This window comes from Spinacia oleracea, chromosome 3, assembly GCF_020520425.1.
Source record: "Spinacia oleracea cultivar Varoflay chromosome 3, BTI_SOV_V1, whole genome shotgun sequence".
NCBI classification, from domain to species: domain Eukaryota; kingdom Viridiplantae; phylum Streptophyta; class Magnoliopsida; order Caryophyllales; family Amaranthaceae; genus Spinacia; species Spinacia oleracea.
The window spans coordinates 8,799,310-8,813,067 of record NC_079489.1 but is presented as its reverse complement, the minus strand read 5'-3'; the positions used below and the strand labels follow the sequence as shown (position 1 = coordinate 8,813,067).

The following is a 13,758-nucleotide window of genomic DNA, read 5'->3' as shown; positions in this document are numbered from 1 at the left end:
GGCATACTAGCCAAGGAAAGGCCCTAATTCTTTGTTGCACCGGGGCTGACCAGACCGCATTCCAGGCAACATCATCAATTACATCGCTCTCATGCCTCATAATTCGGATTGCTGACTTGATTGTAAATTTGCCTTTGGAGTTTCCTTGCCAATACACCAAGTCTTCAATTGTAGGGTCTTCCTTGAGTTCATAAGCTTGGATTTGCTTCAAAGTTTCTTGCGATAAGTATGGACTAAAAACATCCAATTTCCATCCTTCACTTGTTTCCCACATGTCCCCCACCGTGGCGCCTAGTATGTCTGTGGGTATTGGCTGTATTGTGAGCTCACATAAGGGTTTTTTTATGGCCCAACTATGATCCCAAAACAAGGTGTTGACCCCATTACCAATTGACGAACGAAGGCCTTCACAAAGGAACTTGGCGTTTTTCAGTTATACCTCCCCATACATTCGAACTTCCAGGCTTGGGATTGAACATGTCGACATCACATCTTCCCTTACAATATTTCGAGCGTAGAACCCGGGACCATAGTGCATTGGGCTCTGTTATCACCCTCCACCTAAGCTTCGTTAGAAAGGCTGCATTAGCCTGTCTAGCGGAATGAATATCCAAGCCTCCTTGTTCTTTGGGTTTTTGTAATGTCTCCCAGGCGAGTAGATGTGTGGTACGTTTTTCTTCACAACCCCCCATATGAATCTCCTGGTTTTCTTGTCCACTTCGTCACAAATCGATCGAGGAAGTTTAGCAGTTTTCATAGAATAATATGACATTGACGATATGGTAGACTTGGCAAGCGTAATACGACTCGCTAAATAAAGGTATTTCGTTTTCCACCCCGTGAGCCTTCGACCTATCTTTTCACATAGATGGCTGAAAGTGGCCTTTGTTACCCTACTTGTGAGAGTGGGAATTCCTAGGTATAAACCCAAGTCAGTCGTTGTAGTCATCCCAAGTACCGTGCTTATCTCCTCTTGGCTCGAAGGCAACACATTCTTCGAAAAATACACGCTTGATTTTGCTAAACTCACTTTCTGTCCAGAAGCTTTGCAAAAACGGTCTAGGCAGTCGTGTATGACAAAAGCTTGATCCGGTGATGCTTCTGCAAATAAAATTATGTCATCTGCGAAGAATAGGTTCGACAGTAGTGGTCCATCTCGAGAGGCCCGTATAGGTTTCCACCTTTGTTGCACTAAAACCTCTTCGATCGTTTGGTAAAGACGTTCCATGCACATTACAAATAGGTACAGAGAAAGGGGATCACCTTGCTGTATTCCTCTAGAAGGTGTGAAATTTTGGGAAGGTTCCCCATTCCACAATACTTTGAGCGAGGTGGACGTGACACATTCCATTATCACACGTTGATCAGAAGAAGAGGCAGATTCATTTAGAGTAGAGTATCCCGAATAAAGGACCAACGCAATCTGTCATATGCTTTCTCAAAATCGATCTTCAATGCCGTCAATCCTTTAGTACCTTGCTTTATTCTCATAGTGTGGATTACCTCTTGGACAATAACTATATTATCAGTTATTTGCCGGCCCGGAACAAAACTTGCCTGGGTGTTGGAGATTAATTAAGAAAGGAAGCAGGGTATTTAGCCTATTAATAATTACCTTAGTAATAATTTTATAGGACACATTGCACAACCCGATCGGTCGGAATTGAGAGGATACTTCCGGGTTGTCCACCTTTGGTAATAATACGATATGTGTGTCATTGAGGTTATTTGGAATACCCTTTCCTTCGAGTACAGTGAAAGCTAATTCATACACATTTTTTGAAACCAGTTCCCAGTTCTTTTGGTAAAAGAGGACTTGATATCCGTCCGGGCCCGGTGCCTTAAGAGAACTCATTTCTTTAACCACCGCATCGATATCCAATTTTGTAAATGGAATTGATAGGTAGTTCCAATCCCTTTGATTCAATTCTAGAAACACATCTTGGGGAATGTTGTAAGGCTCGTCAACTCCTTCTTCTGTGAACACTGTCTTGAAGTAGTTGACAATGCAATTCTTGACATCCTCTTTCTCGTGTATCCATGTTCCATCACCTCCTTTTATGGCGAAAATTTTGTTTTGCCAACAATGCTCAGGTGAAAGAATGTGGTGTTACTTTCTCCATCCTTGAGCCAATCGATACAGGATTTTTGATACCACAAAGTTTCCTCACGATCAAGAATCTTATCAAGTTCCTGACGTAACTTCGATTCCAATTTAATAAGCCCTCAATTGACTTTGTTCGATAGGGCTGCTTGAAATCCTGCAATGCATGCAAGAAGCTTCCTTTTTTGGTGAAAAATATTGCCAAAGTCCGATTTGTTTCACTCTTGCAAGTCCATCGATAGCTGGAAAAGTGCAGGTATAAGCGGCTCATTGTTGTTCCACTTTTCATTCACAAAATCTTAAAAAATTTCGTGTCGAAGCCAAGTGGCTTGGAATCGAAAGGGTCAATTAATCGATTGCATAGGAGTAAACCCATTTGGCGAGACAAATATTGGGCAATGATCTGATTGAGAAGCAGGGAGTTGTTTCACCTTGGCCTTGTCAAAGCGGAGGCCCCACTCGCCATTACACAGCGCCCTATCGAGCCTTGCACTCTTTCTTGTTGATGGGATCAGCCTTCTAGCCCAAGTGTGCGAAACCCTTGCGAATTCTATTTCGATAAGGTTCATGTTGTTGATCCACTCATTGAACCGTGATGAACGGCGATTGGTCTCAGGGCACGATTGATTTCGCTCCGAGGCAAATCTTGTATCGTTAAAGTCACCTGCTATCATCCACGGTTTATTGTGAGTTGTGGCAAAGTCTTGGAGTTCCCTCCACAATTCTTGACGCTTCGTCGGGTCTGGGCTAGCGTAAACTGCAGTGAAGTACCATGGGGTAACACCAACTCTGGTAATGTTCATTGCGATATGTTGGTTATGTTTGATGATAGGTTCCACTGTGACAATTTCTGGTCTCCAGTATACCCAAATACCACCACTAAAGCCAACCGCGTCAACTCGAGTGTGGCCTGTGTACCCCAATATTGTTGAGATTTTTTGTGCCTGCCTTCAGCCCATGTGGGTTTCAATAAGACTGGAAAATTGGACTGATTGGAGCGAACCAAATCCTTGAGAGACAAGACAAAGAGGCGATTTCCCGCTCCTTGCACATTCCAAACCAAACAAGAGATTGGTAGGGTATCCGGGGCTAGGCTAGGAGTTCTTTCTTCCATAGAGACTGGTGTGGAGGGTAGGGTTGAGAGGTAAGCCTGGCTTATCATACGCAACAAACGTTGCACTTCATTGGGTACCAGTAGCGTTGCTACCAGGTCCGGTGGATTCGAGATCGGTGGGAGATATGAATCCAGTCTCACTTATAACACATGGGTCAGGGGACTTGTCAATACCAAGTATGGTAATTCCATTGTCTGACCGACAAATAGTGTCTTCTCCGGGGGAACGCTCAACTTGATCACTCTTTTTGAAGTTTCCATCATTCTAGGTCTTCTTGAGATAACATGAATTTGCTTGTTCTTGCTTGTCGGGGTTTGGCAAGGAGGTGGTTTTTGTTGTTGCTTCTAGGGCATTGATGTTGTTTTCTTTACCTTCCCCACGCCGTAGGATTCTAGTCACTATACGTTGAGGTGTGGCAATATTTGTGGACTCTTGTAAAGCTTCTAGACCTTCTAGTGCCGAAACCCTTCTTTTTTCTTTATAGAGTTTGGGTGGTGTTTTATTCTTTTTGGACTTGATTGCATTATGATTATAATTCCCTAATTTGAAGGAAAGATCTTGGATTTTGTTTTGGGAATTATCTCCTAGATTGACCGTGTCAAAGGAGTTTCGAATATCCTCAACGACTTGGGTATTATCTTTGCCAAAAATAAAAGATTCCTTAATTGCCTCCACTTCCTTATCTTTTTTATTCTTTAAGATGTATCTTGAGCCGTTAGCTTGATTTGCGCCCATGAAATTAGTTGAGATTGGGTTTGCAGATTTCTCGACCCCAATTGCGGACCTAGCACCCCCTGCCAGTTGTGTCTTTGCACCATTTCCGGTAGTTTTTCCGGTCACCACCGTATTCTTTTCCGGCCTTGGGAGCCTTTTCCGAACTGGTTCTTTAACCAGCATCCATGCTCCAAAGTCCTCATCTTCTTCCGGTCTCTGGGTATGATTTGATGTAGCATTCGAGTGTCCTTGAACTGCTTCCTCCACTCGCATGGGCTCGTCATTCGAAGGTGCTTTTGTTGATGGACATCCCTCTGTGTTATGGCCTAGTTTTCCACAAGTAAAACACACCATACGGAGACCTTCATATTGAATCTTCCATACTTTCCCCTTGAGCCAGAATTTAGATAATAAGGGTTTAGTGAGATCGATTTCAACGCTTATTCGAGTGAATTGGCCGCGTTCTGCGTGTGCCGAATTCCTGTCAACCCTCAGGACTTTACCGATCTTTGCACCTATCTTGTGAAGGAAATTTATGTCAAAGTACTCTTCTGCTACGTTCGGTATGCGAACCCAGGCCGTAAGGACTTTGATAGGGGTGTCATCGATCTGGTACAAAATTTGGTATCCATTTCCTTATCGTGAGGTAATTGTCATCCAGCATCTAAGGCCTCTGTGTAACTACATAGTTGTAGTCTACAGTACTTGTGAAACGAGCAATGAAATATCTATGACCAATATCGTTAAGCGAAAGTTCACCTCGAATGCTCCATTTCTTTTTGAGCCTACGCATTAGACCCATGTATCCAAGATTGCCATCAAACATTTTGATGATTAAAGAGTTTATCCAGGGTTGTCTCATTCTACGTTTCTCCTCTTTAGATAGTAGAATGATTGGACAGCTTTCATCTCTGATTAAATCTTCTGGTGTTGTGTCATCATCTGATATTGGGACTTGCTATACTTTGAATCACATTGGTCTGGGAAGTAGCAGCATCCTCCATGTGTTCATCTCGTTGTTTATTTCCCTCAAAGATCAGATGAGTGATCTTGCGTTTGGGTTTTTTGTTTGATCGAGATACTTGGTCCCTTTCCTCACTCGATTTTTGGTTTTCTCTTAGGTTTTTCATAGAGAGATTTTTTGCCCTAGCTAAAAAAATCGATGATAATTAGTTGATGATCTACCAACAAGCTAAAAAAACTTGGATTCATTAACATGCATGTAATCGACAACAATAACAACAATACCTCGTCTTATTAATTTATGAGTCCAATTCGTCATTCTTCAAGTCAAAATCAACTACCAAAATAGTTTTGAACATCAACGATACTCAATGTCAGATTTATTATACTCTTAGGCCCTATTCTGTTCACCTTATTTCCACTTATTTCAGGAAAAATAAGTTCAGGAAAAATAAGAGTTGACCAAGTACAACTCATAACTAAAATAAGTTTTGATAAGTTTTAATAAGTTCAGATAAGTTTACCTAAGTTCAGTTATGTTCAGATAAGTTCAGAAAACATAAGTGAAAATCATGTGAATAAAACGCACCCTTAATCTAGAAGACGTGTGATTTTCTGAAAATTTTCAAATTAATCAATCGGTTGTCTAAGACTTTCCGACGTTTCCGATTAAGCTGCAAATTATAAAATTCAAATAGTTAATAAACCTAGAAATGTAAACTTTGCTCGAGTATGCTCCACTTAAAAGGTTAGATGGACTTGAATTTAGATCCAACACTTTCCGTTAAACCCCAAATAGTTAAGGTATTTTATCTAAAAAAGTCCCTACCTATTGTTTGTAGTTTTAATGGTGATTAAGGGTGAACTTGGTAGGGAGGATCCCGTGTTCGATACCCCGTAACAACAATTGGGAAGGAATTGAAACCTATCCACTCATAACTCGCCTTGAATTCGAATTAGTCATAAAGGTGAACCGGATGGTACACCCAAAAAAATCTAAAAAAGTCCCTCCAAAAAAAGGTATTATCTAAATTAGTTATAATATAATAAGACAAATAGTTGCCTTTACAAATCATTACGTTCTTATATAAATGAGTTAAACATAATACAAATAGTTGCGCTTATGAATCAATAATTAAGTTCTTAAATAAGATTTTATATAGAATAATTAAAGTATAGTACAAATAATTGCTTTTGTGAGCAAAATAGTTAAATTATTACATAAATTAGTTACAATATAGTAATAGTTGCACTTATGAGCCTGATAGTTAAGTTTATATCTTATACGTAGTATAAATTAATTAACGTATAATACAAATAGTTGCATTTATAAGCAAAATACTAAAGCTATTACATAAATTAGTTACTTCGTACAATATAGTACAATAGTTGCACGTATGATCCGAGTAGTTAAGTTCTTGTATAAATTAGTTAAAACATAATACAAATAGTTGCACTTATGAGCCGAATAGTTAGAAAATTTGTCAAATACAAGCTAAGACAATTGACAACATGTAAATACGGAGTACTCCGTAGTTGTCATGGTTCTACATTGAACAACAATAAACTAGAAAGTAGAAACAGTGATGTGGCTTGCTGCTGGGGTTAGAAGACGCACATAACAACTATGCCTCTTAAACAACTTTTGTAAGAAAATACAAAGTATAAGATACTATTCCTGTTGCTTTTTGATAAAATAAAAACTGTATTCGATGTCATTAGAACTGTGTTTTTCACTTTGTAACCATGTAAAAGGCTGAATCAAAGCTGCCCCGGCCCTCGTACATCAAGCAGGAAGTTTGAGCTTCTCGTGCTTTTTCCAACTGTAAAAAACAAACAAATTGATGAATAGAAAGAAAACATCAACAAGTTAAACTTGATTTTCAAGAAGTAGAAGCAATTTCCACTTGACAAAATAAGCTTTGTTAGAGAAAATCGACTTGGAGATGGTTAGAACTTAGAAGTTCAAGTTACACCGCAAATTTCCAGGAATCCAGCTGCACTTGCCTCATTAACAATTTTAACAATATCGGAGACCTATCTAATACAAGTATTAGTATCATAAGGGCATGGCAAGCATGAAAAGGGTTGCTTATTGGCGTAGTATGCTATGTCTCGGATGCAGGGGAAGAAAGCAACAGACTAAAGAGTAAAGACCGTGTTACTATTCATGATAACTAAAAGGAAAAGTTATAAAACCCAGGAAAAAGGATGACTACATTACTCTTGGGTTTTTCAACAAAAATGCGAGGTGATAACAGTGCTTATGGGCGAAATTTGAGCAATTCTCACTAGCTCGCAAATTATTCAGGAAAAAGGATGGATAATGTTGTTATTTGTTCTTGATTGCAAGCAAGTAGAGGAGTGTATTGTGCAAGACACAAATGTCAAACATGAAAATTTTCTGATTGTGAAAACTTGCAGGGAGCTTATCTCGCTGATGCAGAGTACTAAGCTGGAATACATAGAGATGTAGATCGTTTGGCGAAGATGTGTAGGACTGATGTAACAAGTAGCTATGATAGGTACTTAATTGAACAAGTCATAGACTTTGTTGCTGATGTAATATTGGAGGACAAACCTCCTTGACAGTTTTTATCATTGTAATCTAATTCCTTGCTTGCATAAAAAAGAGGAAAAGTTACTTTTAATAATCCAACCTTTCAACGATTTTCCATTAATAATCCAACCTCTGGATTATTATTTAATAATCTAACCTTTGCACCCCATTAACTTTCGATAAACCCAAATGACCAGAAACCTGCCAAGAAAGTCAACTTTAAAATAAAAAAAAACATTATATTCGTCCTCCTCCCCTCTCTCTCTCCTCCCTCTCACCCTTCTCTGATCTGTCCTCTCAACCCCCCCCCCCCCCCCCCCTCCCCCTCCAAATCCCACCAGAATCCCCCCTCTCCAACTATCCTAGCAATTAGTTCACCCACCTTTAACATAAACCTTCACAGGAGAATCCTCCAACATTCACAGGACATACTGGTATATGACCAAACCCACCCGGCCCATAATCAGGTCGTTGTTGGCGTTTGGCTGGAGAGAGGAAACGCCGTCATCTTCTTCGACATTATTACTGAAGCGGGAAGGGAAAGCTTCCGTAAGTCAGCGACATTAACAAGGTTGGTGAATGGCAAGGTGGTTGACAAAAGTGTTGCGGCGGCGACATTTATGGACAAGGGTATGGGCTTGATTTAGAGTCCAAAATCACAAAAAAGAATCATATTACATGGCATTTTAATTAATTGAAGATATACGATGATGATGTTGCGATGAGGATGATGATCATTGAACAGGATGTAGCAGCATATGGAGAAGATGATAAAAGCCACCATTTTTTCCGGCTAGGTAGAGAAAGAGGAAGAAGCTAGGATGGGTATATAGGTGGGTAAATTTAAAGGAAAAAAACAAATATTATAATGGACTAATAACACACTGCCACAATAGCTTGGTGACCTGCTATATTGGGGGGATGACCTGTTGGGTGCAATAGAATTCAATGGGGTGCAAAGGTTGGATTAATAAATTATAATAAAAAAGTTGGATTATTAACAGAAAATCGTCGAAAGGTTGGATTATCTAAAGTAATTTTTCCTAAAAAAGAAGGAAAAGTTATAAAAGAAACTGCATTTTGTCAATAAGTCACAAATCCATGGTCTAGGTCAGCACAAGAGGGGGGATCTATTTGACATGAATAATTGAATACAACACAATCATGGAATCTTTTTCTTTTGTTTAATTTCCTTTGCTCTCCTTTTTTGTGTGTTGGAAGGGGTGGGAATTGGAAAATGTTGATTGGGAAAGCAAAGAAGAGACATGCGGAAAGAAATACCTGAGTATGTAGTAATAAAAGAAGTCGGCATAAAGGGCTGTCTGCACCAGACCTGATATCCAAGCTGCAATCGATTTTATATTCAAGTCATTTTCTCAGAAATGTACATCATGAAAAAGCAATCAATTGATCGTGAACTTGTCAAAACTTACGAATCCAACGAGCCCTATGATCTTGCAAAAAGTACCGATAAATCCAGTTCAAGACATAAAGACCACGATATGCTCTGCAAAAAGAAAAAGGAAAGACTAATCAGCATTATAATTCATCCTCCATATATAAGATCTCATTTAAATGGTTAACCAATATAAAAAAACTCAATTAAGAGGCACATTCCCAACTAGCTCCTTTCAAAGGAACCTCAGCAAAGAGAACATAATGGCATTACATTACACCATCACATTAATTGACTGTTTCAGACAAGGCTACTCCCTGCATCATGGCAATGCCTGGGGGAGATAGAGTTGGTAAATGTACACAGCCTTATTCTGGTAGTTTTTGTAAAGAACTGACTCGACTCAACCAAAAACACACAAGAACACAATAATGAAGAAGAAGATAGATTGATTGATTAACGCCCAGCCAAAAGGTTACAAAAGGCAGTAGCTTTAGCCAACAAATCTCTAAAAGAGTGACTTTACGGCCCGTTTGGTAGCCGGACATTAATGGTGTCAATGGGAATGAATTTGTATGTAAATATATAAGGAAAATCAATCATTCCCATGGTAATGCTAGTTCACTCAAAATTATCTCTTTTTGTTTATAAATTTCCATTACCATCTATTACCATTTGGAGAGTGGTATTAGGCGGGAATGCAAATTTATGAAGAAAAACATTTAAGTTTGATACAAAATTTCATTACCATAGGCATCACGATATTTTTTTCTTGCCAAATAACACTTTTTATTCCCATTCCCACCATTTATCACCGGCTACCAAACAGGCCGTTAGGTCACAAGTCTCACAATTCACTACCTATTTCCTGCTCTCCCTCTCTCTTCCTCTAATTCTATTTATACTACATCCTCTGCTGACTGCTTTGCTGTCCCTGTTGTGTTGCTATTGCTGTTGGCCTGCTCTTCTTGGGCCTCATTAGTTGGGTTCATTACAGTTTTATAGAGGCTGTTGTGTTCAATTCGACCTCAGGTGAAAAGGTATCTATGCTCTGGTTTACTTAACATACAGAATAAAAAAAATGTGTGATTTGGATATTTGCCGACATAAATTAGAACTTCTGACCGCAGATAAAAAATGTGTTCTAGGTCCACCCTTACCTCCTATTCAAGAGAGAAAGAAAGAGGTTCCACCTTTACCATACAACACATTCCATTATCCTAGTGCGTGAAAGGAGGCTCCACCTAAGGGAGAGGTAAGGAGCAGTTGTCTCCTAAAACTTCTAACATTAATTATTGAAAATATCAACAACTACTCTTTAAATGTTTACTTGTTTGTGCACCTCGGTTCCTAAAGCAATTAATAATGCCATTCAAGACAAAAATGCGAAAAGTGGGGGATTTATATCACGGTACCCTGCAAGGGACCATTTAAACAAGTAAAACATAAACTCCTTAATCGTTCATGGATCTTGGCAGTTTAAGCCAATACAATCACAATGGCTTCTGAGTGTTCCAAACAATTTACTGGCCATACAGAAACAACTCCATCAAGACAGATCGGATAAGGAAAGTAGGTATAATAAGAGCTACGGCTTACCAAATGCAAACACCTCAATAAAAGAAGCCAAGAAGAATCAAAATAATATTCATCGTGATAACTTCTTCACCAAGCAAAACTGAAACAAACTGAATGGCGAAATAAAGGGAAAGAATAAGAAACATACCCCAGGAAGAACACATAATTTCCTGTCAAGTTGTCAATGTTTCTTGACTGCTGTAACAATACCAGTTGTGGCAAGATGGCAACTGCTTCCAGGTACAGTGAAAAGGTCCACAAAACCTACAGCAAATACATTCAAGGATCAGGATTCAAGAAGAATGAAGATGGTATCCTAAATGTGTATAAGTAGCACTCACATCAAACACTGAAAGTACGTTCTAGCAAGTCTTGAAGGGTAACAGTAAACACGGACACATAAAATAGTGAAAGTTCAGCTTAAGTGGCAGTTAATCCCTAATACAAACTGAAAGACTCGGCTTCAATGTATGACAAAAGTGCTACATCCTCTAAGGTCCTTTGAGAAACATGGATTGTTTAGTGAACATGATATCAGGTCTCTTCTGTCAGAAACACCACGGGAAAACGAAGGGAGATCTTTCAACTATTGAAAGATTATAACTTAGTCATGATGAGACCTCCACACCCAGCTCTTGCTTTTCAAATCAGCTCATCATATAATTTGTATATTACACTTCATTTGTTTTCAGGTATTTTGTATTCGCGGGAAAACATTCGTTACAAGGTTTTCAAACATTTGTCTTCATATGTCTCTCTATCTTGATTTATGTTATTCTAAGAAGTTCATTACTAGGTCTTGAAATTTAGCTTACTGCAGCTAATAGCCAATTTTAGGGAAAATATCATCTAATTTTGTTCTAAATGACTGTTCCGGCATTAATTAAAATCAGCATAGTATTTGTAAATCAAATGTAAGAGCAGAGAGAGGATGACTTACATCCATCGTAGTGAATTCATTGTGAAGCAGAAGAGCCAACACAAAGCATGGCAGCAATAAAAAGTAATGCTTAAAAGTATCTTCATCCTTGTTGTATGTTTGTTTCACTACTTTATGATACCTCATGTACCAAACAATAGCGAAGGATGTTCCAATAAAGACTATCTTCATTACAGTGTTATACAACGAGACAAATCTGGTGAAGAGGTCCAAGTAACGGGTCAAAAAGACAATAACGTATAGTTCCTGAGTTTTCAGAGATATCCCTGGAGCAATAGATGACAAGTTCTTCAAAAATTGCCAAAACTAATCATACAAATACAAGCAATATTACTTAAAAACGAAATGATGCCATGGATCAAATCCTCTCTATAATGAGCAAAAACTGAAGATCAAAATCAACATCATATCAATGCCTTGAAATCAGCTACCGCAGTAATTGAGAGTTAGTTTCTCACAACTCTTAATTGTTCACAAAATTTCCAACAATTCTACCCAGACAGCAATTTACAGAACCATAATATGATACTAACAAAACAACTAGAATCATTCATATTTTCCCTAAATGCCCATTCTAGGTAAGATGAACAAATAGTCACCAATTCCCAACCAACTTCTTCCCACATGAACATTAATCATGATTAAACAAACCAAATCAATTACATTTGTCAGAATTCCTCAAACAAAATTACAGTTCCCACAAACCAAAACATTTGAGAATCATAACAATTAACAAATACCCTATTAAAAAAATTCACAATCTTTTTCCATCAATAAGAAAATCCAACATGCAAATTATACAAAAATTACAATGAATCCACTAAATTCCTCAAAATGAAAGAAACCCAATGACCAATAATAAAAACCCACATAAAAAAATCAAACACAAACAACCCCATGAAAATAATCATCAAAAATGGGCTGAATAGAACATAAAAAGAGGGGGAAATGTGAAATTGAATACCAGAACAAGACTTGGTAGCGTGGATCTTCAAAAGGAGGACAATGATGCTGAAAAGATGGGTCATATCCCCAGCTAACCTGAAGAGGTTCATCGTGGATTTCTTCCTACTCTCACTGTCTCACACACACCTGGGATTCTGGGAATGTGATTTCAGGCAAGTTTTGTGCATTCAGGAGAAAGAGAGAGAGATAGCCGTGGGCGTGGACTTTGTGCGTGAGCGACTGAGCGGTGCGCCTGTTGTTGGTTTCGTGCGCATTACTTGGTTTGATACAATCATACAATATTTATCATCCATTATTATTATCCATTTAAGTTAAGCTTATGGTCTATGGAATACTATTATTTTTAAAATTGTGTTACAAAAAATGTGCACATTGCTAGGCAATGGTCAACCTAACAAAATATTTGTTAAGTGTTGTGAAATAATGAGAAAGATATGGAGTGTTTTACGATCTCATATTATAATATATATGAAGTATTAATTGTGTTTGTATTTCTCAGTTTTGTAATTGTGTGTATCAATTAGATAATTAGATTATGAGTCAAATGTTATAATATTCGCTACTAGTAACTTTATTATTCACTGTCGAGTTACATATTAGCTAAAGGGAGTAGGTGGCATGAAGTATTTACCGATTTATTAAATGTATGGTTTGGACATTCACCTTGTATTTGGTTGACTTGTGACGGTTAGACCATGGTTAATATAAAAAAAAGATTTTTTTTGACAATACCATCTTAAAAAGTTTTAACTTTTGAAATTACCACCTTATGTAGTTTTTTATTTATAAGTTACCACCTTATTTTTACAAACGCTTTTTAAATCAGCACCTGCTAACAGAAACTATTATGTTTTCCGTTAACAGGTGGTGATTTTAAACCATTTGTAAAATTAAGGTGGAAATTTTTAAATATATATAATAAGGTGGTAATTTTCAAAGTTGAATTTTTGAAAGTGGTAATTTCCAAAAAAAAAAAAAAAAATCCAATAATTAATTATGTTTGATTCAACAATCTAGCAATAACCAAACTTATTTTCCAATTCTTCTTTTTCTCCATTTTTTTTATGGTTATTTGAAAAATGTTTCAATTATCAAATAATTTATTTAGGAAAAGGTATTATAAACATTTTTTAAATTTTCTTATGAGCAATAATTTTCACCCTTTTTGAAGGAAATAATGCCTTTGGTCCAAGTATGCATTCTATGTTAAGTCTAATAAATGCGGTTCAGTATTAATTAACAAGTTAATAATTCAGTGAGATCAAGTGAGCTGAATGCCTAGCTAGAGGCCGCTTCAGTTCAAGTGGAATTAATGATATTAATCCACAGCTTACTCTTGACTGAACCCGTAGGGTCACACAAATAGTACGTAAACGGATCAAGTATTTAATGGCATTAAATACTCCATCTATGGATATTCGA

The 13,758-nt window shown here is 37.7% G+C and overlaps 2 protein-coding genes across 2 annotated transcripts; both read right to left on the bottom strand.

The window, feature by feature from the left end:
- Positions 1–571: 571 nt before the first annotated feature.
- LOC110786052 (uncharacterized) lies at positions 572–2,907 on the bottom strand. The gene is made up of 4 exons (XM_021990556.2): positions 2,477–2,907; positions 2,156–2,346; positions 1,616–2,055; positions 572–1,423 (listed from the first exon to the last, which is right to left on the bottom strand). The coding sequence occupies exons 1-4, from the start codon at positions 2,905–2,907 to the stop codon at positions 572–574; spliced, it is 1,914 nt and encodes a 637-aa protein (XP_021846248.2).
- A 3,387-nt stretch (positions 2,908–6,294) lies between these two features.
- On the bottom strand, positions 6,295–12,600 carry LOC110786094 (ER lumen protein-retaining receptor B). The gene is made up of 6 exons (XM_021990610.2): positions 12,335–12,600; positions 11,371–11,636; positions 10,579–10,694; positions 8,890–8,963; positions 8,738–8,801; positions 6,295–6,719 (listed from the first exon to the last, which is right to left on the bottom strand). The coding sequence occupies exons 1-6, from the start codon at positions 12,423–12,425 to the stop codon at positions 6,683–6,685; spliced, it is 648 nt and encodes a 215-aa protein (XP_021846302.1). The 5' UTR covers positions 12,426–12,600; the 3' UTR covers positions 6,295–6,682.
- Positions 12,601–13,758: the final 1,158 nt, after the last annotated feature.

Excerpts from the sequence above, each read along its gene's own strand:
- LOC110786052 (XM_021990556.2), bottom strand. The coding sequence starts at position 2,907 with ATGAACATTACCAGAGTTGGTGTTACCCCATGGTACTTCACTGCAGTT. Across the intron at positions 2,347-2,476 it reads ATATTTGTCTCGCCAAATGG|CTATCGATGGACTTGCAAGA; the intron begins GTTTACTCCTAT and ends GCACTTTTCCAG. Across the intron at positions 2,056-2,155 it reads GATCGTGAGGAAACTTTGTG|GAGGTGATGGAACATGGATA; the intron begins GTATCAAAAATC and ends TCGCCATAAAAG.
- LOC110786094 (XM_021990610.2), bottom strand. The coding sequence starts at position 12,425 with ATGAACCTCTTCAGGTTAGCTGGGGATATGACCCATCTTTTCAGCATC. Across the intron at positions 10,695-11,370 it reads ATGAATTCACTACGATGGAT|GTTTTGTGGACCTTTTCACT; the intron begins GTAAGTCATCCT and ends TATTTGCTGTAG. Across the intron at positions 8,802-8,889 it reads TCATAGGGCTCGTTGGATTC|CTTGGATATCAGGTCTGGTG; the intron begins GTAAGTTTTGAC and ends AATCGATTGCAG.